Source organism: Coregonus clupeaformis, chromosome 27 (assembly GCF_020615455.1).
Source record: "Coregonus clupeaformis isolate EN_2021a chromosome 27, ASM2061545v1, whole genome shotgun sequence".
Taxonomy (NCBI): Eukaryota; Metazoa; Chordata; class Actinopteri; order Salmoniformes; family Salmonidae; genus Coregonus; species Coregonus clupeaformis.
The window spans coordinates 33,589,745-33,613,450 of record NC_059218.1 but is presented as its reverse complement, the minus strand read 5'-3'; the positions used below and the strand labels follow the sequence as shown (position 1 = coordinate 33,613,450).

The following is a 23,706-nucleotide window of genomic DNA, read 5'->3' as shown; positions in this document are numbered from 1 at the left end:
CATGTTCAGCGTAATCTGGGGTGGCAGGTAGCCTAGTGGTTAAGAGCGTTCGAATCCCTGAGCCAGCTAGTTGGGAAAATGTTGTGCCCTTGAGCAAGGCAGTTAACCCCTAACAACAACTGCTCGGACTTTAGTAACCAAATTGTGGGCCTGTTACAATACATCAATCATGACGGATTTGAGGAATATCCACTTTGTTAGATCAGATTTGTTGAATGTGCTCCAATCTGGTCAATGGAACGGTTTGCATCCCATTGACTCCTTTACCGCATCTATGGCTGCCATTTTCATACCATTCTGGAACTTTGAGGGGTCATGACATAGCCCCTCTAGTAATTCAATAGGATCTCAATGGGCTTATTCTACATTGCAGTGCAGGCTAGTTTGAGAGCATCAAACCGTGATTTATCCAGTGCTTGATTTGCCAGGAGCTCACCAGAGCTGAGTACCAGCGCCTCAGATGTTCTTCTGCTTGAGCTCCTTTCCTCTTATAGAATATTAGCTCAAAAGTATTGTGGAGCTCCTGTACCTACCGGCACCCAAAATGAGTATCTGTAGCTATTTCAGTCCAAGTCAAGCACTGTATGGGTAAATTGTGACTGACTGACTCATCTACAAATAATAATGAGTCTTTATTTACGATGCAAGGTGATTTGTAGATCAGTCAGTGGGCAGTCGCCTGCAATGTCGAACAAGCCCAACAGCTCTGATAAACCGTCAAGCCTGCATGCGCAGTGGAGTCTGTGACCTTGTGCTCGAGGACAGGAACGCAGACGTCACCACAGACAGGCAGGCGCATACTGTAATTGACAATATAATAAAGACACCACTAGAGAGCGCTACAATACAACAACTAATCATATGTGACAATTCAGATTCCCCTGACATTGAAAAGCAAAAAAATTAATGTATATTGATCACATATCCTTTCTAAATCTATACCATTTATGTATGCTAAAATACTGCCACTCAAAACTAATGCTGACAGGTGACAGGTGTCCTATTACACAATGACCCAGTAATAACTAACACAACATGTGACATGCCATGTGGCCTAACAGTAATGTGTGTTTGGCTACTGGATGAGTAAAGTTAAGATATCAGTATGCTTTCTCCATTCAGACAGGATAGGGTTGTCTACTATATAGAGGGTGTCGGTCTTCAGAGATGCAATGACATGGAAGAATGGGAGTCCTAGAATGTAATGTTCTGCTGTCCGGTGGAACATTTCCTGACATGACAAGGCCAACTTTTTTTAAATATATATCACTGGGGGTCTCTCTTTCACCCCTTCTCCCATTTCGACCATTCCCCTTTTCCCCATTTGTTCAGTTCACTCTTAGTTACTTAACCTTAGATGGACAAGAACAGGCTGAGGACACCCTAAATAATTAACCCCCTTTATATTTGTCACTACAACTGGATCACAAAGAGAGCAGCCTAGCTGTGTGGAAGCTATAGTAGGCATACACTTTTCACTATACAAAGCATGATCTGTATGATTGCTTGTTTTAGTGCCTGTGTGTCTGTTGTTCACACCTGCCTCTGGTCATATGACCTGTCAGCATGCCACCATCCCAGGCCATGGCCTCCTTTGACATACAGCACATTCATCCATAACTATTCTAAAGTCGTACAATGCTTCACATGACTCCTCAAAAGAGGAGTGTTTAAAGGACTAGGCAAAACATATTATGGTCTAACATCTTTATTAACAATAATGAATAAAAACATTCACTTCAAGCTCCTAAAACGAACAAAAGCCCAGAATATAGTCTATGTGAAACGCCGTTTTTGCAATAGGAGGATAATGTGTGTGGAGGCTGACTGCAACATCATGCAGCCCGTTTGAAATGCAGCGCATGCGGAATCAGTGTATGACCTTCAATTCAAGGTCGATGTTTTTCTCAATGACACCGGGAACACTGACATCAGTCTCCAATCTCTCTGCAGTGTCTCTGAAAATATTCTCAGACATCATAGGTCTAACACATGAACATACAATACATTATTATAACCTAATTATTTTATGATTGATGGGTTTGATTAAAGCATGTTTAATGGAAAATATTTGCATTATAGGAGACTACCACATATAGTATTCCTCATGATAAGCTATTTTAACAAATATACTACTTTGATAATTTCAGTTGCCAAATGGTCTGTTTTAAAAAGATTTTTCCGGGACAGGGGACATTGGTTGTCGGCTCTTTTCCATTAAAGCGATAGCATTGCACGAGCTCCTCTCGATTGCACATGCGCACCCCTCTCCCTTCCTCTATCGATGCCAGCTGTTATAGTCAAGTTACCAAGCGGATTCGAGACTTCGGTTTTTCCTCTTCTCATCTCGTTGCAGTTGTCCACTGACCCCCACTTCCTTGGCCTCGATCCAAACTCCGCGTACCAGCTGACGAGTGTTGCCTACGTAGCGCAGTGAGCCGGGTCAGTGTCACAAGACCGAGTTGACTGAGCGCGGCTGCAAACATTTTCCATACCATCTAAAGCTATGTTTACTATGGTGTCGTTTGATCCATTGGAGGACATGAATTCCACCGCATTACAGACACGTACGAATAGAATGTATTTTGCAAATTGGCCCATAATTAACTGGTTATTGTTCATTAGGAACTCAGGTATGACAGGACTAGGAAAGAGTGCAGAATTCATATTGTGTAGCTATTTTGGATTGCATAATCAAATAGCTGTTTCAGAAATGAAGTAGGCTAGGCCTATACCTACAAATTATCAAACTGCATAAGCAATCCAAAAAGCAGCCTTTATGGAAGTTAGTAGGCCTAACTAATTGACCTTCCTGGTAAAATAAAGGTAAAATAAAAAATAAAAATAAAAGATCGCCTATTATTGGTCCAACTATTTATATATGGTTTCAAATGTAAATTATTGAAATCCCTGAACCTGTAAAACGAATTATGGCATATTACTGGTTTGCATTTTCTATATGCGATGTATAAAACACTAAACCAGTGAGGCTGCAGGCAGACGCTAGGCTACAGTAGGTCATTTTTCATTGTTGCAACGCCGATGACGCTGATGGAAGGAGGCTGGATTGGAGGGCGCGCACGGACGTAACGGAGACACCGCAGACGCAAATTGAGAGAGGGAGGAGAATGGACAAGGGATAGGCTATACGTAACTAGAACCTCAGTTGTAGCAGCGAGGATAATCTACCACAGTAACATCAATATGCGGGACCAGGCCTGATAAGAGAATAGCCTATGCCTATGGATTAAATACCAAATTTGGTTGACAATTTTTTATCAGCTGCAATCAGTCTTTCGACGCTGTGTCCCTTGATACATTGTCGCAACATAGTTTCTATTTTCAAGCAATCATTTTAGAAACATTTTGCGCTAAGACGACTGATCGCAGCTCAGATCCTGCAATTTAAACATAAATAAATGTTATAGGCTATTATTTTGGTCACGAGCTGCATCCACTGTTGTGGCAATGTCGAAAACCCGGTGAGTTTAACCGTGGCTTATAGTGGAGTTCTGTGGCTTCCGTAGCTACGGTACTGCCTGGTTTGAGACCTCTTTCCTGCGATGTTCACACAAATACAAGTAAGTGCTTGATAATGGTCAACATTGTAAATCTGTCAAAATATAGGCTTACTGTAGTCTGTATTCCGTCTGAATCATTTGCACCCGCGGTTCCTCTCTATTCTGCAGCTGATTAACTTTGCGTGACCACGTTATTGAAGGGGACGCGCGAACGATAATAGTAACGGTGCGTTGGTGTAATAATAAGATACCGAATGCTTTGGCATGTGTGTTGTGTCACTGGGACATCATGACTGACCCAAAGAGTTAGGTCAATCCCCTCAAACCTACAGCAACCTATAGCTTTACCCTCAGTCGTCAGCGCAATTTGGTTACCTACACATTTTCATGTAGGCTTTTATTAATCCAAACAGATTGCAGGCATTTATTAATCCAAACAGATTGGTATGAAATAGAACCAAATAAAGTATCCTTACTGTAGCATTTGGTCTGCAGTGGACTAGTTTTTGTTTCTGGACTTTGCCTACCACAGTTAAGTCATCGAATTTTACATATATCTTTTTTTTTACCATTTAGCAGACAGACACTTATCCAGTGTGATTTACAGGAGCAATTAGGGTTAAGTGTCTTGCTCAAGGGCACAGATAGTCGGCTCAGAGATTCAAACCAGCAACCTTCCAGTTACTGGCCCAAAGCGCTTAACCGCTAGGCTACCTGCCACCCTTATCTCTCCAGGTAAAGGCTAGTCCTGACCAATAGTCTTTGATGGCATACTGAGTGACAACCATCATTTAAAGATACTTTTATGCTTTATGAACTCAGTTTAAACATACACAGTCCAGTTTCTCAACTGCTGTTCAGTTAGTACATTTCATCATCAGAATGCAGGTGAATAGTCTCCCAAGGGAATGACCTGTGCAAACTATGGCCCTCCAGGACCAGGATTGAGATTCCTGCTCTTAAGAAGCCATAATCCAGTTTTGCAATTAACCTTTCACCGGTCTGAGATCAGTTACCAAGGTCACCTCTGCTGCTCTCACTGTCTCTCCACAGTGCTACATGCAAAGCTTTCAGATTGAACTTTAGATATGTCATACTCCTCAGTCCTTAACACAGAAACACCAATTGTGCTCTAACAGTTCTAAATCTGAGATAAGGAACATTTACAGAAACAGTTAACTAAAAACAAATACCGGTACCAGACAAAGGAAGGAGGCAGAATTGGGTCTTTTGTTGATGCTGTTACTGTTGAGTTTGAAGGGTAATTTGTCAAGATAGATTTACTTTGCTCAGAGCTCATGATGGTCATTCAAAGCCTTTTTACCCTTTTTATAATGTGCTAGATGTTGTAGAAGATGGTGCCTGTCATCATGCAGAACTTGAGTTAGTAAAAAGATGACGCTACCTAGAAACGGTTTTAGACTCTTGTTATTTGTCTGTCAGTTTTTGAGCTTCACTTTAGATTAAACTATTTGTGATGCATGTGAACAATAGTTATGGTGCTGTATTTTCAACCTAATATATGAAAATGTATATTAATAATTATGCACTATTTTATACATAGACATGTAAATCAGAGATACTTTTCACTTTCCCCCCATAATATACAAATTTAGTCATCTTATCCCCTAACATTTCTTCCAATATTTTGTTGGCCCCCTCTCTTAAAACATTCACCCAACTTAAACCTTTTCTGTGTTCTTGTGTCTGAGGGAGGCCGAATTGCAGTTACTCTATCTGTCCTTCAAGCTTTCCTGTGACTTTGACCTTTGGAATGTGTCACAGAGGGAGAGAGTTAGGGGGAGGGGTGGTTGAGTGTAGTGTGCAGAAACAAGTGTATGTGTGCTTGTGTGGGAATGAGAAAAGTGACTGCAATGATCTAAATTGTGCCTGTGAGAAAGACAAAGAAATGGTTTCCCCCTCTGTCAGCAATTTCTACAAAATGGTGTTGATGAAGTCAACGATGTAGTCCCCTGTAGCTCAGTTGGTAGAGCATGGCGCTTGCAACGCCAGGGTTGTGGGTTTGTTTCCCATGGGGGGCCAGTATGAAAATGTATGCACTCACTAACTGTAAGTCGCTCTGGATAAGAGCGTCTGCTAAATGATGTAAATGTAATGACAGGACACTGTGTATGATAGACAGTCACTCAGTAATTTGATACAATTTGGTTTAGAGATAGGGAGTAGTTTGACAAATCTCTCTCCCACACACACACGTTTTGTTCGCTATACATTTCCATACCCTAATAAGCTTGAAACAACTACACAGAGTACTTAAAATATGATTGAGCCCTATAACAAGAAAGAACACTAACATCTCCAGGCTTATGTTGGATAAAGCAACCATTATGTTTGGTGTACAGTACATACAGTATGTACACGTGTGCGTGGGGGAGTTAAGATTTAGATAAAGTAACAATTGGGAGACCAAGATTAAATGGGTTTTGTCCCTGTCCATGCACATAAAAATACATGACCTGAGGAGAAATTATAAATGTTTCGTCTTCCCTCTTAGGTTTCCTGATAATCGGACTGTTCTACCCAGACCATAGCCACAATTCTAAACCAATAGAAAGTGAGTGGGCTTACCAGGAGAGGAGAGGAATACGGCTTTCCTGCAGCTCAACACACAGGTAATTGCTTTGTCTTCAATATCCTTCAATCAAATCTGAACCATCAGTAATTATGGATGTTCAATAGTGATCTGATCTATTAATGCAGTTGTGAAGTTATATGCTGAAACTATTTTGTAGATATGGTCAAACTGATTGATTTTAAGCACTAACAAAGTGTAGGCCTATATACACTCAGCCTGTGGAGTATAAACTTGATAAAAGTTTGAGGAGTTTAATGATTTCACAGATCAGAAAGTTGCCATTATTTGTCAAATTAAAGTTGTTTATTTATGATGTGTTTGCTTTTTATCCAGACTTCTAGCTATGCTACTAAGGCACCCTTGTCTCAGTCTGTCATTGAATGACTATTACGTTAACTACTTCCTATTATGCATCAGACCTCCCATCTCCTCCTGTCTGAAAAGCAACATTCGATTTCGACACGTTTGAGGATCATGACACGTTTTAGACGCGTTATAACATGTTAGCTACGTTGAATAGCCTGTCAACAACACAAACCTGCGTGATAATATCGCCGAGGGCAAGCAAATACTTGGGGAACTCAAGCTACATTGAGGGAGATAGCTAGCTGTCTAGAGGTATGTTGATGTCACCTGATGAGAAAAGCCAACAATACACATTGATTGCTAGCTCAGTTAGCTAACGTTAGCTAGCTAGCTACTGGTATCTTTTCTTTAGAACTTCAATTTGGGATTACCTAGCTAATTAGCTAGATGTTAACTAAATTGACGTTTTCCATTCAGCTAGATAACCGAACATCCAACACAGATCTCGATAGTTAATATTTGCTTGAAGGCTAGCTCGTTGTGTCTGAGAATGTGCAAACGCCACACATGGAACTTCACTTGCTATAACGGCTAACTGTGATACTGTCTAGTTAGCTAGCTAAATTCCTTATAAAGTCAGGCAAAATAATAGGGACGTGGCATTAATTTTCTTATTATCTACACTCTTTCCTTTACCTGATCAACCTGCCTCTTTCACAGTCTCGTGAATGGCTTTGCCCGACTTAAAGTAACTAAAAATAGCTAGTAAATGCATAGCTGCTAACACAGTTAGCTAGCTAACTCACATGCACTGCACATTTATTGAATCTTGCGGGTGCTTCTTCCGGTTGTCTCTCGATTTTGAGTTCAGCGGGGGTGACAGATGATACTGTTAAGGCTCATTCTGACAAATAGGCGTGAAGACCTCAGCATTTGTCAGATCATTGCCAGATAATTGACATCTCTGTGTTAGCACTTCATTTTATCACTCTTGAATATGTTAATTTGTTAAAAGTCAGGAAAGTATTATTTACCTGTTGGGATCATCATTATCAGAAAATTGTAATTATTGAATAGCTTCACAAATAATTGGGAAATAATAAATGGTCACCTATGCCAAAGATGGGAGCTAGATCAGGGTGTGAAATTATTTGCATGGATATATTTTACTAGAAAGCATCTGTGTCTGTTTCTCTCGCCCTCATTTGCAGTTGGACTGTAACTCCTGTTACAAATAGTAGAGAGGTGGGGTTGGGGCCAGGGTAGTAATGTCATAGTTGACGTGTTACGTAAAGATTACAGGCCATAGTGAACAGCGTGTGAGAAGCATTGGGCCACCCAAAGTACATTGGCCCACATTGCAACACCTCCTGCTGAGCTGTGGAAAGGAGGAGAAGGGTAGGCCCAGTGGCCTACAGTGTAGAGTTCAGAGACAGGTTCCCCGTTTTACACAATCCCTGTCTGTGTGCTGTCATAATCCCACAATCTCTGGGTTTTTTTGTAACATTTTTGCATTGCATTTTGAAAGAGTTCTCTTTCTTCAGATGATTAAGTGATAAACGCCCATGCACAACTGTCTCTAATGCTGTTTGTAGGTTCCAGTGCGTCATAATGGAGAGTGTTGTCCATCTCCGTACTGGGATTCCTTATGGGGTTAAGGGATTGCTGCTACTCTGCTCTGGATTAATGACCCTAATCTGGAGAGGTCAGAGTAGGTTGGAGCTGGGATTATGGTCTCTCTCACATTTTAACATTTTTACATACGGTTCTCTCACACACACTCTCCATCGCCTACTTCTCTCTCTCATTGTTATGTCAAATTATTCTCTGCTGGTGTGCAGCCATTTGTCTTTTTTTTTCCCAGTCATTTTAGCAGACGCTCTTATCCAGAGCGATTTACAGTTAGTGAGTGCATACATTTTCCATACTGGCCCCCCGTGGGAATCGTACCCACAACCCTGGCGTTGCAAGCGCCATGCTCTACCAACTGAGCTACAGGAGGTCTTATAGGCTACTGGTTGTTGCATATTTATGAGGGAATAGGCAGCCACACTGCAGTAGGGCTGGGAATTGCCAGGGACCTCACGATACGATATTATCACGATACTTAGGTGCCGATACGATATGTATTGCGATTCTCACGATTCTATATTTATTGCGATTCGATATTGCGATTTGATGTTCCAAGTACACTACCGGTCAAAAGTTTTAGAACACCTACTCATTCAAAGGTTTTTCTTTATTTTTACTATTTTCTACATTGTAGAATAATAGTGAAGACATCAAAGCTATGAAATAACACATATGGAATCATGTAGTAACCAAAAAAGTGTTTATCAAATCAATTCCTCAAATAGCCACCCTTTGCCTTGATGACAGCTTTGCACCCTCTTGGCAATCTCTCAACCAGTTTCACCTGGAATGCTTTTCCAACAGTCTTGTAGGAGTTCCCACATATGCTGAGCACTTGTTGGCTGCTTTTTCTTCACTCTGCGGTCCGACTCATCCCAAACCCTCTCAATTCGTGTTGAGGTCGGGGGATTGTGGAGGCCAAGTCATCTGATGCAGCACTCCATCACTCTCCTTCTTGGTCAAATAGCCCTTACACAGTCTGGAGGTGTGTTGGGTCATTGTCCTGTTGAAAAACAAATTATAGTCCCACTAAGCCCAAACCAGATGGGTTGGCGTATCGCTGCAGAATGCTGTGGTAGCCATGCTGGTTAAGTGTGCCTTGAATTCTAAATAAATCACAGACAGTGTCACCAGCAAAGCACCCCCACACCATAACAACTCCTCCTCCATGCTTTACGATGGGAAATACACATGCGGAGATCATCCGTTCACCCACACCGCATCTCACAAAGACACGGCGGTTGGAACCAAAAATCTCTAATTTGGACTCAAGACCAAAGGACAAATTTCCACCGGTCGAATGTCCATTGCTCGTGTTTCTTGGCCCAAGCAAGTCTCTTCTTCTTATTGGTGTCCTTTAGTAGTGGTTTCTTTGCAGCAATTCGACCATGAAGGCCTGATTCACACAGTCTCCTCTGAACAGTTGATGTTGAGATGTGTCTGTTACTTGAACTCTGTGAAGCATTTATTTGGGCTGCAATATCTGAGGCTGGTAACTCTAATTAACTTATCCTCTACAGCAGAGGTAACTCTGGGTCTTCCTTTCCTTTGGCGGTCCTCATGAGAGCCAGTTTCATCATAGCGCTTGATGGTTTTTGCGACTGCACTTGAAGAAACTTTCAAAGTTCTTGAAATGTTCCGTATTGACTGACCTTCATGTATTAAAGTAATTATGGACTGTCGTTTCTCTTTGCTTATTTGAGCTGTTCTTGCCATAATATGGACTTGGTCTTTTACCAAATAGGGCTATCTTCTGTATACCCTCCCTACCTTGTCACAACACAATGCATTAAGAAGGAAAGAAATTCCACAAATTAACTTTTAAGAAGGCACACCTGTTAATTGAAATGCATTCCAGGTTACTACCTCATGAAGCTGGTTGAGAGAATGCCGAGAGTGTGCAAAGCTGTCATCAAGGCAAAGGGTGGCTATTGAAGAATCTCACATTTAAAATATATTTTGATTTGTTTAACACTTTTCTGGTTACTACATGATTCCATGTGTTATTTCATAGTTTTGATGTCTTCACTATTATTCTACGATGTAGAAAATAGTAAAAATAAAGAAAAACCCTTGAATGAGTAGGTGTGTCCAAACTTTTGACCGGTAGTGTATGTCTACTGCTGAGAGACGAGAGCATGAGAAAATTAGTTTTGATCAGTCATGGAAATAAAAGTGCTGAAAACAAGCTAAATGATCAAAAGTACCCGATTTTTGGCGCAGGTGCAGCTGACCAGCGCTAGCTAACGTACTTTGACTCCACTATAATATTGTCCAAAATAATATCCCGATATGTAACTGTAGCGGTTTTTCCTCCCATCACTACACTGCAGTGCCTTACATTTTGACTGTGAAAGCCTACAGTCTGTTTTTGCTTTTAATAAGGGAAAAGGAGGCATATTGCAGAGTGGGTATTATGTTCAGTCTATGCAGCTCTCTGTTGATGCTTGACAGTCAAGCCAAAGGTGTCTTCGCCGTGACATGTCAGATGTCAAGCCAGTGATATAATTCAGCGATGAGGCAACAGCTTTGATTATCTTAATGTTGACTCCTTAGGATTGATGATGGTCCTGGTTGTCTGGAGGGGTTTATTGATACTAACATGTAATGAAAGGGTGATACAGAAGTGGATATGTGACAATCTGAGACCTCTGTCTCACTCCCCCCCTCACATCTTTCTCCCCTCTGTCTGCAGTGATCATGTCTTCCAGGGAGCGTCGGTCAGACCTATACATCAAGGCAGAGCCCAGCAGTCCAGAGGGAGGTGGAGGAGGCCGGGCCAGCCCAGGGGGAGCCTCCTCAGACTCCTCACAGAGTGGTGGAGGAGGGACAAGAGGAGACGGGGTTGGGCGCTACTCACCCCCTCTGTACACACCGGGCCTGCGCTGCCACTTCAAGGAGGAGGGTGCTGATGGGGCGGAGGAGGGATCCACAGGTAGCGGAGGAGGGCGGTGCAAGTATGCCCTGAGCACGCTACCCAAGAGACTGTGTTTAGTGTGTGGAGACGTAGGGTCTGGCTACCACTACGGTGTAGCCTCATGTGAGGCATGCAAGGCCTTCTTCAAGAGAACCATCCAGGGTAAGGATGGGTGTGTGGGTGAAGTTGAGTGTGTTTCCTGTGCGTTTCTGCAATCCAGTATAATGAATGAAATGGGATAGACCTTGACTGCTTTGACAGAAGTCTCATATCGCTATTGTTGGTTTCTTCTCCTTGTCTCCGTCCTTCTTTCCACCTCCTTGCCTTACCTAAGGTAACATTGAATATAGCTGTCCGGCGTCAAACGAATGTGAGATCACCAAGAGGCGCAGAAAGGCTTGCCAGGCATGTCGCTTCACCAAGTGCCTTAAAGTAGGCATGCTGAAAGAGGGTGAGTATATGATCCAGAGCCCTTGACTAGTGGACTGGTCTGTTTGATGCAGTGTGAAAAGTAGTTATTTGATTAAGATCTGCCTTTTTTTTATCTCCATACTTCTCCAAACAAAGGGAGTTTGTTTGTCTCTTTTTCCCTCCTACTCTCCTACTCTCTCACTCTCCTACTCTCCTACTCTCTCACTCTCCTACTCTCTCACTCTCTCACTCTCCTACTCTCCTACTCTCCTACTCTCCTACTCTCCTACTCTCTCACTCTCCTACTCTCTCACTCTCCTACTCTCTCACTCTTCTACTCTCCTACTCTCTCACTCTCCTACTCTCCTACTCTCTCACTCTCCTACTCTCCGTATCACTTTCGCTCCATTGTCGTGGTGTTGTGTGTTGCAGGAGTCCGTCTGGACCGGGTCAGAGGAGGGAGGCAGAAGTATAAAAGGCGCCCAGAGGTGGAGAATGCGACCTACCAGAGTGCCCCTCTACCGCTTAGGAAGGAAGGGGAGAAAGGTAGGAGATTATTCAGGATACATTTTCAGAGTTTGTCTTGAAAGAACACTCTTAAATGTGCAGTCCATTTTTCCAGAGAGCCCTCATTTCTCAACAGAAGCATCAAGTAACATCATGGAACTATTTCCACACAAGGACGAGTTTAGATGAACATAGTGCATTTGTTCTTTGTGACATCAGTTGTGCCATGACCTTTGCTTTCTGTTTGTGTGTGTGACCCAGGCTCCTCCAACATCATCGTGTCCCACCTCCTGGTGGCAGAGCCAGAGAAACTGTTTGCCATGCCTGACCCCCTGCAGCCTGATACGGCTCAGCGCACACTCACCACCCTCTGTGACCTCGCGGACCGCGAGCTGGTCGTCATCATCGGCTGGGCCAAACACATCCCCGGTAAGGGGGGCGGTGGAGAGGAATTGGTGGGGGAGGGAGATTGACATGGGAAGAGAATGGTGGAAAGTATGGAAAGTGAAGTGAAATAAGTTAGTGGGAACTAGCCCTCAGCTCTTATCAGTAGCCCAGCAGTGGTTCACTATGCCTTAATCAGGGACTAGAAGGCTGTCTCGTTGTATCATCTTTTTGCCTAGTGATTGATCAGTCAGTCTACCCTGTCCCCCCCTTGCAGGCTTCCTGTCGCTGTCCCTGGCAGACCAGATGTCGGTGCTGCAGTCCGTGTGGTTGGAGGTGCTGGTGCTGGGTGTGGCCTTCCGCTCCCTGGGCTGTGAGGATGAGGTAGTGTTCGCTGAGGACTTTGTCCTTGACGAGGAAATGTCCCGCGTGGCTGGACTGACAGAGCTCAACGCAGCCATCAGCCAGCTGGCCCGACGCTTCCGCTCCCTGCAGCTTGACCGGGAGGAGTTTGTCATGCTCAAAGCCATCGCACTCACTAACTCAGGTAAACTAGCTATACAAAAGTTTACCCATAGAATACCCATACAATCAGCATTAGGCGGAGTGTCATAACATGAAAATGTGATGAAAGCAGTAGGTGAGACTGAAATACCGAACCCTCCATATGTACAATTAGTTGCTAATATGACGACATGCTTTATTTGAAGCGCTATTCTACTTTCAGTTTCATTAAGCAACAGTTTATGTCCAATAGTTTATTTAAAAGAAAATACAACTCAAGAAATCAGCGAAGACAGATTAGTAAAGATCTGTGTCATAGTCTCAATCTCTGAAGAGATTGTTGATGAAAATAACTCCAGCCCTGAGGGACTGACAGACAATTGCTGTAAACAGCAGATTCACCCCTACGGTCTGCTTAGCCCACAAAGGCACTATTTGTTATGCAAATATAAAGATGGTCATTACTCTGGACCGGTTTGTCCTGTTCCTTAATCACCCACGTTTGCTTACAAAACCCTCTCTCCAAAAGATAAAAGAAAGCGTTTAGAAAATACACCCTCTTCCCCCACTGATATACACTCTGACCATGCTCCCCCTCTCCCCTGCCAGACTCTGTGTACATAGAGGACATGGAGGCGGTGCAGAAGCTGAGGGACCTCCTCCACCAGACCCTGTTGGAGATGGAGTGCCAGCGACGCCCCGAGGACCCCCAGCGGGCGGGGCGCCTCCTCCTCACCCTCCCCCTCCTCCGCCAGACGGCTGGTCGCGCCCTCACCACCTTCTACAGCATCAAGACCCGAGGCGGCGTGCCCATGCACAAACTCTTCCTAGAGATGCTGGAAGCCATGATGGACTCGCCCTAGAGAGAAGGGAGGATGAGGAGAAGTCAAGGAGAGCGGATGCAAGGCCACGATGAGAGACAGGCATGGCTGGCTGGTGTGAATGGAGAGGTTATTATTAGATTTTGATAATGAAGAATGTGGAGATTATCTCTGGATTTTTTTGCATAGCCTCTTCGGAGATTCAAAATTGTGTTAAAAAAACGGAGAAAACATGTATACATGTTGTAGATGCCCTCAGTGGAGGTTGATGGTGGAGTTTAACTCCTTAATACCTGACTGCCAAACTTCATTGAAAGAGTCCAAGACTTAGTCAGCATGAAAATGGGAAGAAACTCAATGAAAGACATCCAATAAATTTGAATGTCAGAATCATATTAGATTTCCACTATCCCTAAGGTTTTTCATTTGTAGCATTATCCACTGGGCACAGACGTCAATTCCACGTCTATTCCATGTTGGTTCAACGTAATTTCATTGAAATGATGTGGAAACAACGTTGATTCAACCAGTGTGTGCCCAGTGGGTAATCTTCACATCAGAAACTACTGAAGGACTGCAGTTAGATATCTAAGACCAGACTGTAACCTTGTGGCTTAGTCTTGATTGTGAAAAATGCAATATCTCCCTCCACACAAAAGTCATACTAAAATACAGGCAAAGAAACAACCATTTACAAAGACTTCAGTATAGGGTCAGACCAACATGCACCCAGAAGAGTAGTACACAGACACACAGTCTTACAATTTACACATAGGAATTACTTGCAATATTTTTAAAGCCATACAATACTTTACATACAAAAAAAAGAATAGTGTTGACTAGGCAATGACTGGCTATATGTATAGACCTGGGTGGCAGGGGGGGGGGGGGGGTGGAAAAACAGCTTATAAAAGGCTCTGCAATTGATTATTAGTCCAAGAAAAGAGAATATGATGATTGTGTCTCTGTACTTGGAAGTTGTTCAATTTTATTTATACTGTAAGTAGTCCCAATAGGCATACAAAAAAAAAAATTATGCGTAAGCATTTGTGTGAGTGTATGTGTGAGAGAGAGAGAGAAGGTGCACTGTAAACTTGCAGTGTTGCCACCACACTGAAGCGGCAAGATCAGGGAAAAAAGCAACTGTTCTACTTTCTTGGTCAGCCTGGCCATAACAGAGTGAATAAAGAAGATTGGGTCAGAGGGGAACTACAATGGCTCCTGAGCATGTTTTGATTGGATACTTGATTCTCCAGATCTCTTTGCTGGTCCTCTCCAACCCCTCTGATTCAGATGGAATGTGCTGTTTAAAACCGTTAGTTTCATTAACTGACTGCCGTTATTAGTGATCAAATCGATTTGGGCTAAAATTAGGAATTGAAACGGTTATATATGACATTTCAGCGGAACAGTTTGCTTCTCCTTTTGCAGCTGCTGAAAGACTGAAGAAAGGGACTTCTGTTGTTTTGACCTGGAGGTCTTCGTACTGTGTATGACCTTTGAATTGCAAGCCTAATAGTGCCCAAATGGGGTTTAGAGCAACATGAAATGCAACACATTCAGCCTCATATGGGAATCTACAGCCAGTCTGACTGAGACCATCCTTTTAATCCTTCTCATAGTTTCTATTTGTTTGTTTACTTGTTTCTCAGTTTTATGGGCTTGATTGGTGATATACATTTATCTATTCAGAGCCCTTACAGTGTCTGTAAGCAACAGTGTCTGTAAATTACAGTGTCTGTAAGCTACCAGAAATTACAAAATGTAAAGGGCCTGGACTGTTGGTCCTTTGGCCACTTGCTGAGGAAGAATTTGATCGTAAATCAATCAGAGCAGCAAAATACTAATTCAATCTACAATGTCATAACATTTCTAGTAATACAGCACCCAACATGTATGATGTAGACTCTACATCATACATGTTGAGTGCTGTATTACTAGAAATAAGTTATGACTGTGTATGCTCACTGTTGAAAACTTTAGAGCATGGCAAACAAACCCATGAGAGCTGAATCCAGTAAATGTGTCAAGATAGTCCCTGACATGAATGATGGGATAGATTAGACTAATTGCCACAGTTAATTGAAATTCATACTTGAGTATCTGTTTTTTCTACAGTACTTTTTTTCTTTCTGGGATTTTAATCTTGAGTTTAGATTGTTAAACTTGGAAAGTTTGGTACTGAAATAAGACTGTTAAACTCAGAAAGTTTGGTACTGAAATAAATAATATAATAATATGCCATTTAGCAGACGCTTTTATCCAAAGCGACTTACAGTCATGTGTGCATACATTTTTGTGTATGGGTGGTCCCAGGGATCGAACCCACTACCCTGGCGTTACAAGCACCGTGCTCTACCAGCTGAGCTACCAGCTGAGCTACGGAATAATGCAATCCATTGTGAATGTTATGTGTTTCAAATTGATTATTGAAATGGATTTTAGTATGGATTTTTTCTTCTTCTGATAATGCATTGAAGAAAAACATGTTCTTTAGTAGTATGTTAATTCAACCATGTTGAATTAACATACTCTCCTCTCAATTACGCCACCTAGCTGTGAGAGGAGATTTTGCAGTCTGGAAACTCCCAAACAAATGTTCCAGTTTTAGTTCTGTTCTTCATGGCTGTGGATGTTTGCGTTTGATGACCATTTGTGGCTCCATTATTGTAATTCAGGTTTTTAAATTTAAAAGTAACACTAGGTGACAATTGTTTCAACTCTGTACTATATCTTGCTGTCTGATTCGTTATGTGTTTTGTTCTATCATAATTTTTTTATTTTGTTTCTGAAAGACGGAATAAAAAAAAATGTGTACAGTTTAATAAAGTTAATGTTTGTGTCAATATTAACTCTAATATAATAATACAAAAGGTAGTGTTTTCATAAGGATACGCATTATGTAATGCCACTTTGTCTGTCATATATAGGTACAGGGGGCTGGGGGGGGGGGGGGGGGACTTTAGACTATCACAATTTTGAGGATGTAAAGTCATTGGTAGTTGTTAGTATGTTTGTGTACATTGACGTAAATGAGCAATACAAGAAATTACCAAAACTCTGTTTCACATTTCCTTGTATAGTCGCATAATGTAAATTAAACATCAACAGTAATAATAATAATTAATACTAGTACTAAAGCTTATAATATGGAAAAATTCAAATCAATATTTGTATTTTAAAAATACTGTATTTAAAATATTAAATTCTATTTTTCACTCAATTTGCTGATGTTTGTTGATACTCATTTATTTTTCGTGTGGGTTTAAGTCTAATGGCTGTGAATATCTGTGTTTGTACTGTTTTTTGGTAAGCTACAATGGTTCATTTGATGTGACTGTCTAAACAAAATGTTCATAATTAAATCACTGTGAAGACAAATGCTACACTGCAGGAAACAAGGGGTAGATTCAAATATTGTAGGTGCTTTGTGGTTTGTAATAAATTAGCAGACACCATCACATATCATTGGTCTCGTACGTCTTCTGTCATGATTTGTTTGTTAGAATGTTTGTCTGTCTGCTGCTGTCCTGTTTCCCAGTCATGTTAAACAATATTTCCTGTCCTGCTCACCAAAGGTCATCGGTCAGATATAACCACAGACATCCTATTAAATTAGTTATAATATGTAAGTCCATGGACATAACTGCATAATGCAGATTCTCAGCAAACATGTACCCCTCTGCAGAGGTACAAGATCATATCAGATTTCATCAAGAACCCCAATTTGAAAGACATTAGTACTAAATACAAAAAGTTCACAAACGGACTATCTCCCATACCAACAGTTTACCATCAACACTTTAGACATGCATCCTACATAGCCTCATGCACAGAGATCGCTATGACCTATGGCTATACCTCAGTCCATCACCATTTACAGCAGGAGGCACAGTATCTATCTATGTGGCCAATGGGCTTGAACCTGGGTCATCTGTGGAAGATTATATTAGCCCTCTCAGCTAAAAACCTAGGCATGTTTTTGATTTAAATGAAAATAGCACATTATCTGCCAAACTCTGCCTCTCTCATTGACACCAATGGAACCTAAAGATGTGCTCGGGTCTCTCGGTTTTGATTGGTTGGATCAGAGAGGATCTTGCTGAGACTGTCCTCTCATTGGACACTGGAAGAAGTGCAACAGCTTTTGCTTCCCATTTGCAGTGCTTTAATTACATATAGTTCCGCATTATAAAATCATTCCAGTTTCAATGTATAATTTGTAGGTCCCTATCTGGAATCCTTGGGACGTCCAACTCTGACGTCACCCCATTGAAGTTGACATTTAAAACGCTTCAATGGGTTAAATAGTTCACATATGGGATCTGGAAAGTTAGTGCTAGGTGAGAGGTGGGAGAGATACTTGGCAAGGATGTTTGGGAAGGCTGTTTGGGGAACGGTCTGTTTGCAGCTGTATCCCTAAAATCAGTGGGGAAACATTCCAAGGGCACACAGCTGTAGAACGATGGACACGTCAGAGGTGGAGGAACTGCTGTCTCCAACTAAAGAGTTTCTACTCACATACTTTATGCCAGAGAAATGTTACAACTACTTTTTTGTCGACTTAAACTTTCTTCACGGTGAGGTCTGCTTGCCTGTTGGCCCGGCAAGGATGTGCTGCTGACGTGATATTCATTTTAGATTTGTTATTGAAAGATGCTTGCGTAGAGCGAAGCTCAGGAAACTTGCAGGCGTGATTGATACCAAGTTTTACAATGTTTTGGCAGCTTTGTATACAGTGTTTTATAAGCCTTGCCGAAGGTCTTGTAAAGCCTACAGTAGATAGTTTGTAGCATTTTAACAAGCCCTCCACCACAGATTTGCATATGATAATTTGCTGGGTCACAACTTCACTCTTATAACGTTACTGGTATAGGTTGTCTGACAAAACGTTTTTTTTGTGATAATAGTGCCATGCTGGAAGATAGTTCTGAGCCAAACTGTGGGAGTGTGGATCATTCTTGGGACTGTGATGGGTGAGAAACGTATATCTCTCCCTCAGTCTTTGACTTCTCTCACACACATTATGCTAGGATTAATAATTGGGAAACGTCTGTTAGGCATAGCTTCTATATCTAAATATCTCTTTCTCTCTGTTGCTATGCCTTTTAGATTTTTTCCCTCTCTCATATGCCCTTCCCTTTCCTCCACCCTTCCGTCTGCCCTATAGCGCAGCTCCCTCAGCTGTGGAAGGTACTGAGGGCCAGGAGTACATCAGGGATCAGTTGGTGGGCTGTCCTACTGCAGGTCTATGCCATCACAGGTCCTGTGGTCTACTGCATCACCAACAACTTCCCCCTTGAGTATGATCAATTAATATCTGTTTTATTACAAACTCCTTTTTAACAAAAGTGATTTACACTAATCCGGCCTACAGTATGATGCTGATGAGCACAGACCAGTGAATTGGACAAAGCCTGTTATTGACAAAACATTGTGTTTTCGTCTTCCCCACGTGTGTGTGTCTGTTTGTTGCACAGAGCTTGGGCAGAGAGACTATTCATGTTGATGCAGTGTTTGACCATGAGCTTCCTCATCCAACACTACAGTGGTAACACCCTCAAAGGTTTGACCACTCCTCTCTGTGTATACATGTGCTTCCAATGTGCCTGAGTCCCTGCCTATAGAGCACATTTACATCAATACTCACAGTACTGGTGAGGTTAAATGTTTTTAACACTTCGATTAGCTACTGTTTGGTAAGTCACCATCCCATTGGTAAAAGGATCAAATTAGGCAATGTTATGACAAAGTAGTTCAACATTTCACAGGAATATGAGTGTATGTTCTGTACCAGGGCTGTGTCATAACTGTCCTTGTTTCCTGCAGGTATGGTATTCCTCTTGGCCTACAGTGGTGTAATGTTGCTCCTGACCTCTCCTCTGGTCGCTGAACACGTCATCCCTGCGATGCAGGCCTCCAGCACGCTGGCTGTTGTTGCTAGCCGGGTATGATACCATACAATACTTTTATTTTCCATTTGCATGGAAATGTAACCAACTGCAAGGCTTATAGCAGTGGAGGTACAGTCAGCAGATGGTATAGACGGCTTGGTTGTTTAGCAACAAAACCGACGCTTGTGCAATTCTGGGGCAAAACAGACAGGGTTGGTTAAACTGTTGACAACATGTAAACTATAATTAGTCTCCAAATGTTTATTGAAAACATAAATAAATGTGCACAATGAGCACTTGTCTCAAATACATTGTTACAGTTGTTGGTTAGCTAGCCATATTAGCATAGACATGACATCAGTCAAAACACCTCAAAACAAGACATGGTCTCATTAACAAGATACAAAGAGCTGAAACGAGCCACCTACGATTAATTTTACATTTCATCTTAAGGGGCGTCGGGGGCACCGTGAGAGTTATTTAAGATGCTCTTCAAAGAGGTAGGGTTTCAGATGTTTTCGAAAGATTGGCAGGGACTCCACTGTCCTGACTTTAGGGGGAAGCTTGTTCCACCATTGGGGTGCCAGGACAGGGAAGAGCTTTGACTGGGCTGAGCGGGAGCTGTCCTCCCGTAGGGGTGGGAGGGCCAAGAACCAGAGGTGGCAGAACGGAGTGCTCGGGTTGGGATGTAGGGTTTGAGCATAGCCTGAAGGTAAGGCAGTTCCTCTTGCTGCTCCGTAGGCAAGCACCAGGGTCTTAAAGATAATGTTTGCTTCGACTGGAAGCCAGTGGAGTGTGCAGAGGAGCGGGGTGACATGTGAGAACTTAGGAAGGTTGAACACCGGGCAGGATGCGGCATTCAGGATAAGTTGCAGGGGTTTGATGGCACAAGCGGGGAGCACAGCCAACAGAGTTGCAGTAGTCTAGATGGGAGATGACAAGTGCCTGGATTAGGACCTGCGCTGCTTCCTGTGTGAGGAAAGGTCGTACTCTACGGATGTGGTAGCGCATTAACCTGCAGGATCGGGTCACTGCTTTGATGTTTGCAGAGAACGACAGGGTGTTGTCCAGCGTCACACCAAGGTTCTTTGCACACTGGGAGGGGGACACCGTGGAGTTGTCAACCGTGATGGAGAGGTCTTGGAGCAGGCAGGCCTTCCCCGGGAGGAAGAGCATCTCCATTTTTTTGAGCTTGAGGTGGTGGGCCGACATCCAAGCTGAGATGTCTGCCAGGTACACAGAGATGCATGTCTCCACCTGGGTGTCAGGAGGGGGGAAGGAGAAGAGTAGTTGAGTGTCATCCGCATAGCAGTTATAGGAGAGACCATGTGAGGATATGGCAGAGCCGAGCGACTTGGTGTAAAGGGAAACGGAAAGGAGGGCCTAGAACCGAGCCCTAGTGGTCAGGGATGAGGGAAGTGAGGAATGGGAGAAGGTCTCCAGAGATGGTCTGGAGGAGGGGATGGGGTCAAGTGGGCAGGTTGTTGGGTGGCCAGACATCTAGGCAGCTTCTTGTCATTGTTGCTAGCTACCTGGCCGTTCAGAATCATAACACACACCTTCCGGCCACATCGATGTGCGCGCGTCATTTCCGTGACGCTGTCTGCCAACCCGTCTATAGGAGCAGAGGGATATACTACAAAGCAGGATTCATGAGTTAGCCAGCTAACTTTGATAAACAACCAGAAATAACTATTGATTTTCTGGTCCATTAAAGAAAGCAAAGCTTAGATATTTGTTTTTGGTTGTTGAGTCAATTAGACAGTGCCCATTTTATGCTAATCTTTCCAAAAAAATGTAACATTATTTCAGAATATTTCGCTGGCTAAGTCATTGATCTTGCTTTGTAGTATACCCCTCTGGCCTATGAGATAAGCATTGTTCGCAAACTTCAGCAGGAGAAGTACAATATTTGATTAGTCTGCTGCTATAATTTAGGTATTTGTCAATGGTGAGAAAAGAGGTCATAATAAACATTTGCCTATATTGACTTGTACAGACTGGCTGTTGATTGTGTGTTATGTTGGATGTTTGTCCAGGTGATCCAGGCAGGGACTAACTACTACCATGGCAACACCGGCATGCTGTCACCTCTGTCTGTGTTCCTGGTCTTCACTGGCTCCCTGGCTCTTATCTTCACCTCTATACAGGTAACGCAGAGACACACACACACACACACACACTTAGAAAAGGAAAAAGCAGTGTTTCTCTATGTTTATTACTCTTATTTTAAAAAATCTGTACCATTACATCCCCTTTCAATGCCTCTCTTTGCATTCTACCCTGTTTTCTCATTTGACTTGTACCATCTCTTTTCCCTTGTCACTCCTCTGTTCCTCATCATTCTCCTACCTCATTCCCCTCTCATACCTTTCTTCCCTTATCCGCCTCTCATCCCTCCTCCCCTGGCCTTATCCCTCTCTGTAGGAAACTGGAGACTGGAGCTCTGTCTCTACTGTGACCCATGTAGTGGCTGCCTGTCTCAGCTGCCTGCTCCTGAACCAGGTGGTTTGTTACAGGAATAGCAGTACTAAAGACAAGACAGAGTAGTGGTCAAGCACAACTCAATCCAAGGACCCACTGTTATAGTAAATGGGATACATTTATATATGTTATTTCAATCATTCCATTGTGCGTGTGCATGTGTAGTATGGCAAGGTTTGTTAAGTTTCAGGTCACATAATAAAATGTAATACTCTATAAACTATATTACTATATAAACGGTATATATATTTGTACTGCCAGTAATTGCCTTGTTGCTCGGAGACCAAAGTGTACTGTGATTCTCATTCATACCTATCTTGCTGCAGAAGGATAATCTTCCAATAAAAAAAGAAAATAACCTAATTATTCCCATTTTCCCTTCTTATTGTCTCTTTTACAGACACATTTTTGCTTCTCCATTGGCCCATATATGGGGATTGGGTTATTGAATTTTGTTATTATTAAAACTGTTGAATAGATTATCATACAGCAGGGTCGTTCCAAAAATAGAATGCCTTTTGAGTCCCTTTGATATTTTAAGTAGAAATTATGCACCAATATTACATTTGAAAACGCCTGTTTTATTAAATGAAGTGCCTTTTAATATGAACCACATAGAAAATTCAATAAATCTGATTTTTAATATGAATAAAGATTTTTCTGACTTCTAGGAAGATTTTATCCTACTCAACCCCAACATTTCTCTAAAATCATTGTAAAGCAGTAGTTATTTTGTTGCTTTGACATTAATGTCTGAAGATTATTATTCATTTAGTGTGATTTGTGATTAATTTATGTCTGTTCCTCATTTTAAGGTCAACCCTGTTAACGTGAACTGAACTCTCGTTTTAATAATGGTGAAACTATTCCTCTTAAAATTGTTCAAAAGAAACATTGGACATATAATAGTGAAATCATAGTGTAAAAGTAGGTGATCTGGTTCTACTCTTTTTGGCCGTGATTTGAGCATAACACGTCAACCCTGTTACTCATAGATGGGCATGAAATGTTTGAACAATTAAAACATTTTGTGAAGCTTGCATTCTATTGCCCCTCCCCTGTTGCACACAACAAGCTTCCATTCCTTCTGTCACAAGGGGGATTTATCGCTTAAGATGAAAACATCAACCCTGTTACTTTATCTGGTACTTCATTGGCACTTTACAATAGTCCTTTTTTTACTTAACCTCTTGAGATGGGAAAAACATGTTTTTTTAAACCAAATTACACAGGCCAAAAGGCACTCAATTGGTGCATCCTTAATGAGAAAGGTAGTCTCACTGTGTTGGTGCAGCATGTAATGATCTTATTTGTTTGTCTGGAAGGCTGTGGATTTTTTAATTTTTTCACCTTCTCTTGAAGTTAAACTTCATATCTGTACTGGCTCATATCTGCTTGAGGCCCAATGTGTTCTGTCCTTATCTACCTGTACAAGCTCATGTATCTCCAATCTCCCTTACGCATCGATACGTGTGTGGCAGGGTTTCTATACCTTTGCCCTGCTTTTTGATGTTCAATGTACGGCCAAACCCTTCACAGCTCTGATCTAAGGATCAGTGTGTCCATACCCCTGTGGCCAATACTTGTCCACGTTTTGTTCAGTTAGGGCAGGGATGGGCAACTTTGATGTGGGTGGGGGCCACAAAAAATCTGAACTCATGAGGGGTTACAGTGGATGTGCGTCTGCTACCCACATCCATACACACATGCAGTCAGAGCCAGCCTTATG

At 42.2% G+C, this 23,706-nt stretch overlaps 2 protein-coding genes across 3 annotated transcripts; both read left to right on the top strand.

Moving 5' to 3' along the window:
• Positions 1-3,004: 3,004 nt before the first annotated feature.
• LOC121541844 (steroid hormone receptor ERR1-like) lies at positions 3,005-14,479 on the top strand. 2 transcript variants are annotated; one of them, XM_041851173.2, is made up of 8 exons: positions 3,005-3,581; positions 6,037-6,154; positions 10,751-11,134; positions 11,307-11,423; positions 11,816-11,929; positions 12,152-12,319; positions 12,552-12,821; positions 13,388-14,479. In XM_041851173.2, exons 3-8 carry the CDS (start codon positions 10,756-10,758, stop codon positions 13,639-13,641), a joined length of 1,302 nt encoding a protein of 433 aa, XP_041707107.2. In that variant the 5' UTR covers positions 3,005-3,581; positions 6,037-6,154; positions 10,751-10,755; the 3' UTR covers positions 13,642-14,479. The 2 variants fall into 2 exon arrangements, with proteins under 2 accessions (XP_041707107.2, XP_045064092.1); XM_045208157.1 differs by lacking the exons at positions 3,005-3,581; positions 6,037-6,154 and adding an exon at positions 6,241-6,735.
• A 1,428-nt stretch (positions 14,480-15,907) lies between these two features.
• Positions 15,908-22,343, top strand: LOC121541210 (mannose-P-dolichol utilization defect 1 protein). Its single transcript, XM_041850182.2, has 7 exons — positions 15,908-18,179; positions 18,510-18,575; positions 18,770-18,902; positions 19,080-19,165; positions 19,429-19,547; positions 21,533-21,643; positions 21,921-22,343. The coding sequence occupies exons 1-7, from the start codon at positions 18,065-18,067 to the stop codon at positions 22,041-22,043; spliced, it is 753 nt and encodes a 250-aa protein (XP_041706116.1). The 5' UTR covers positions 15,908-18,064; the 3' UTR covers positions 22,044-22,343.
• The last annotated feature ends 1,363 nt before the right edge of the window (positions 22,344-23,706 follow it).

What these genes read in the sequence shown, in the direction of transcription:
- LOC121541844 (XM_041851173.2), top strand. Translation starts at nt 10,756, where the DNA reads ATGTCTTCCAGGGAGCGTCGGTCAGACCTATACATCAAGGCAGAGCCC. An exon ending in CTTCAAGAGAACCATCCAGG is followed by an intron (nt 11,135 to 11,306) that starts GTAAGGATGGGT and finishes GCCTTACCTAAG; the next exon opens with GTAACATTGAATATAGCTGT. An exon ending in CTGGGCCAAACACATCCCCG is followed by an intron (nt 12,320 to 12,551) that starts GTAAGGGGGGCG and finishes CCCCCCTTGCAG; the next exon opens with GCTTCCTGTCGCTGTCCCTG.
- LOC121541210 (XM_041850182.2), top strand. Translation starts at nt 18,065, where the DNA reads ATGGACACGTCAGAGGTGGAGGAACTGCTGTCTCCAACTAAAGAGTTT. An exon ending in TGGCTGTTGTTGCTAGCCGG is followed by an intron (nt 19,548 to 21,532) that starts GTATGATACCAT and finishes ATGTTTGTCCAG; the next exon opens with GTGATCCAGGCAGGGACTAA. An exon ending in TTATCTTCACCTCTATACAG is followed by an intron (nt 21,644 to 21,920) that starts GTAACGCAGAGA and finishes CCCTCTCTGTAG; the next exon opens with GAAACTGGAGACTGGAGCTC.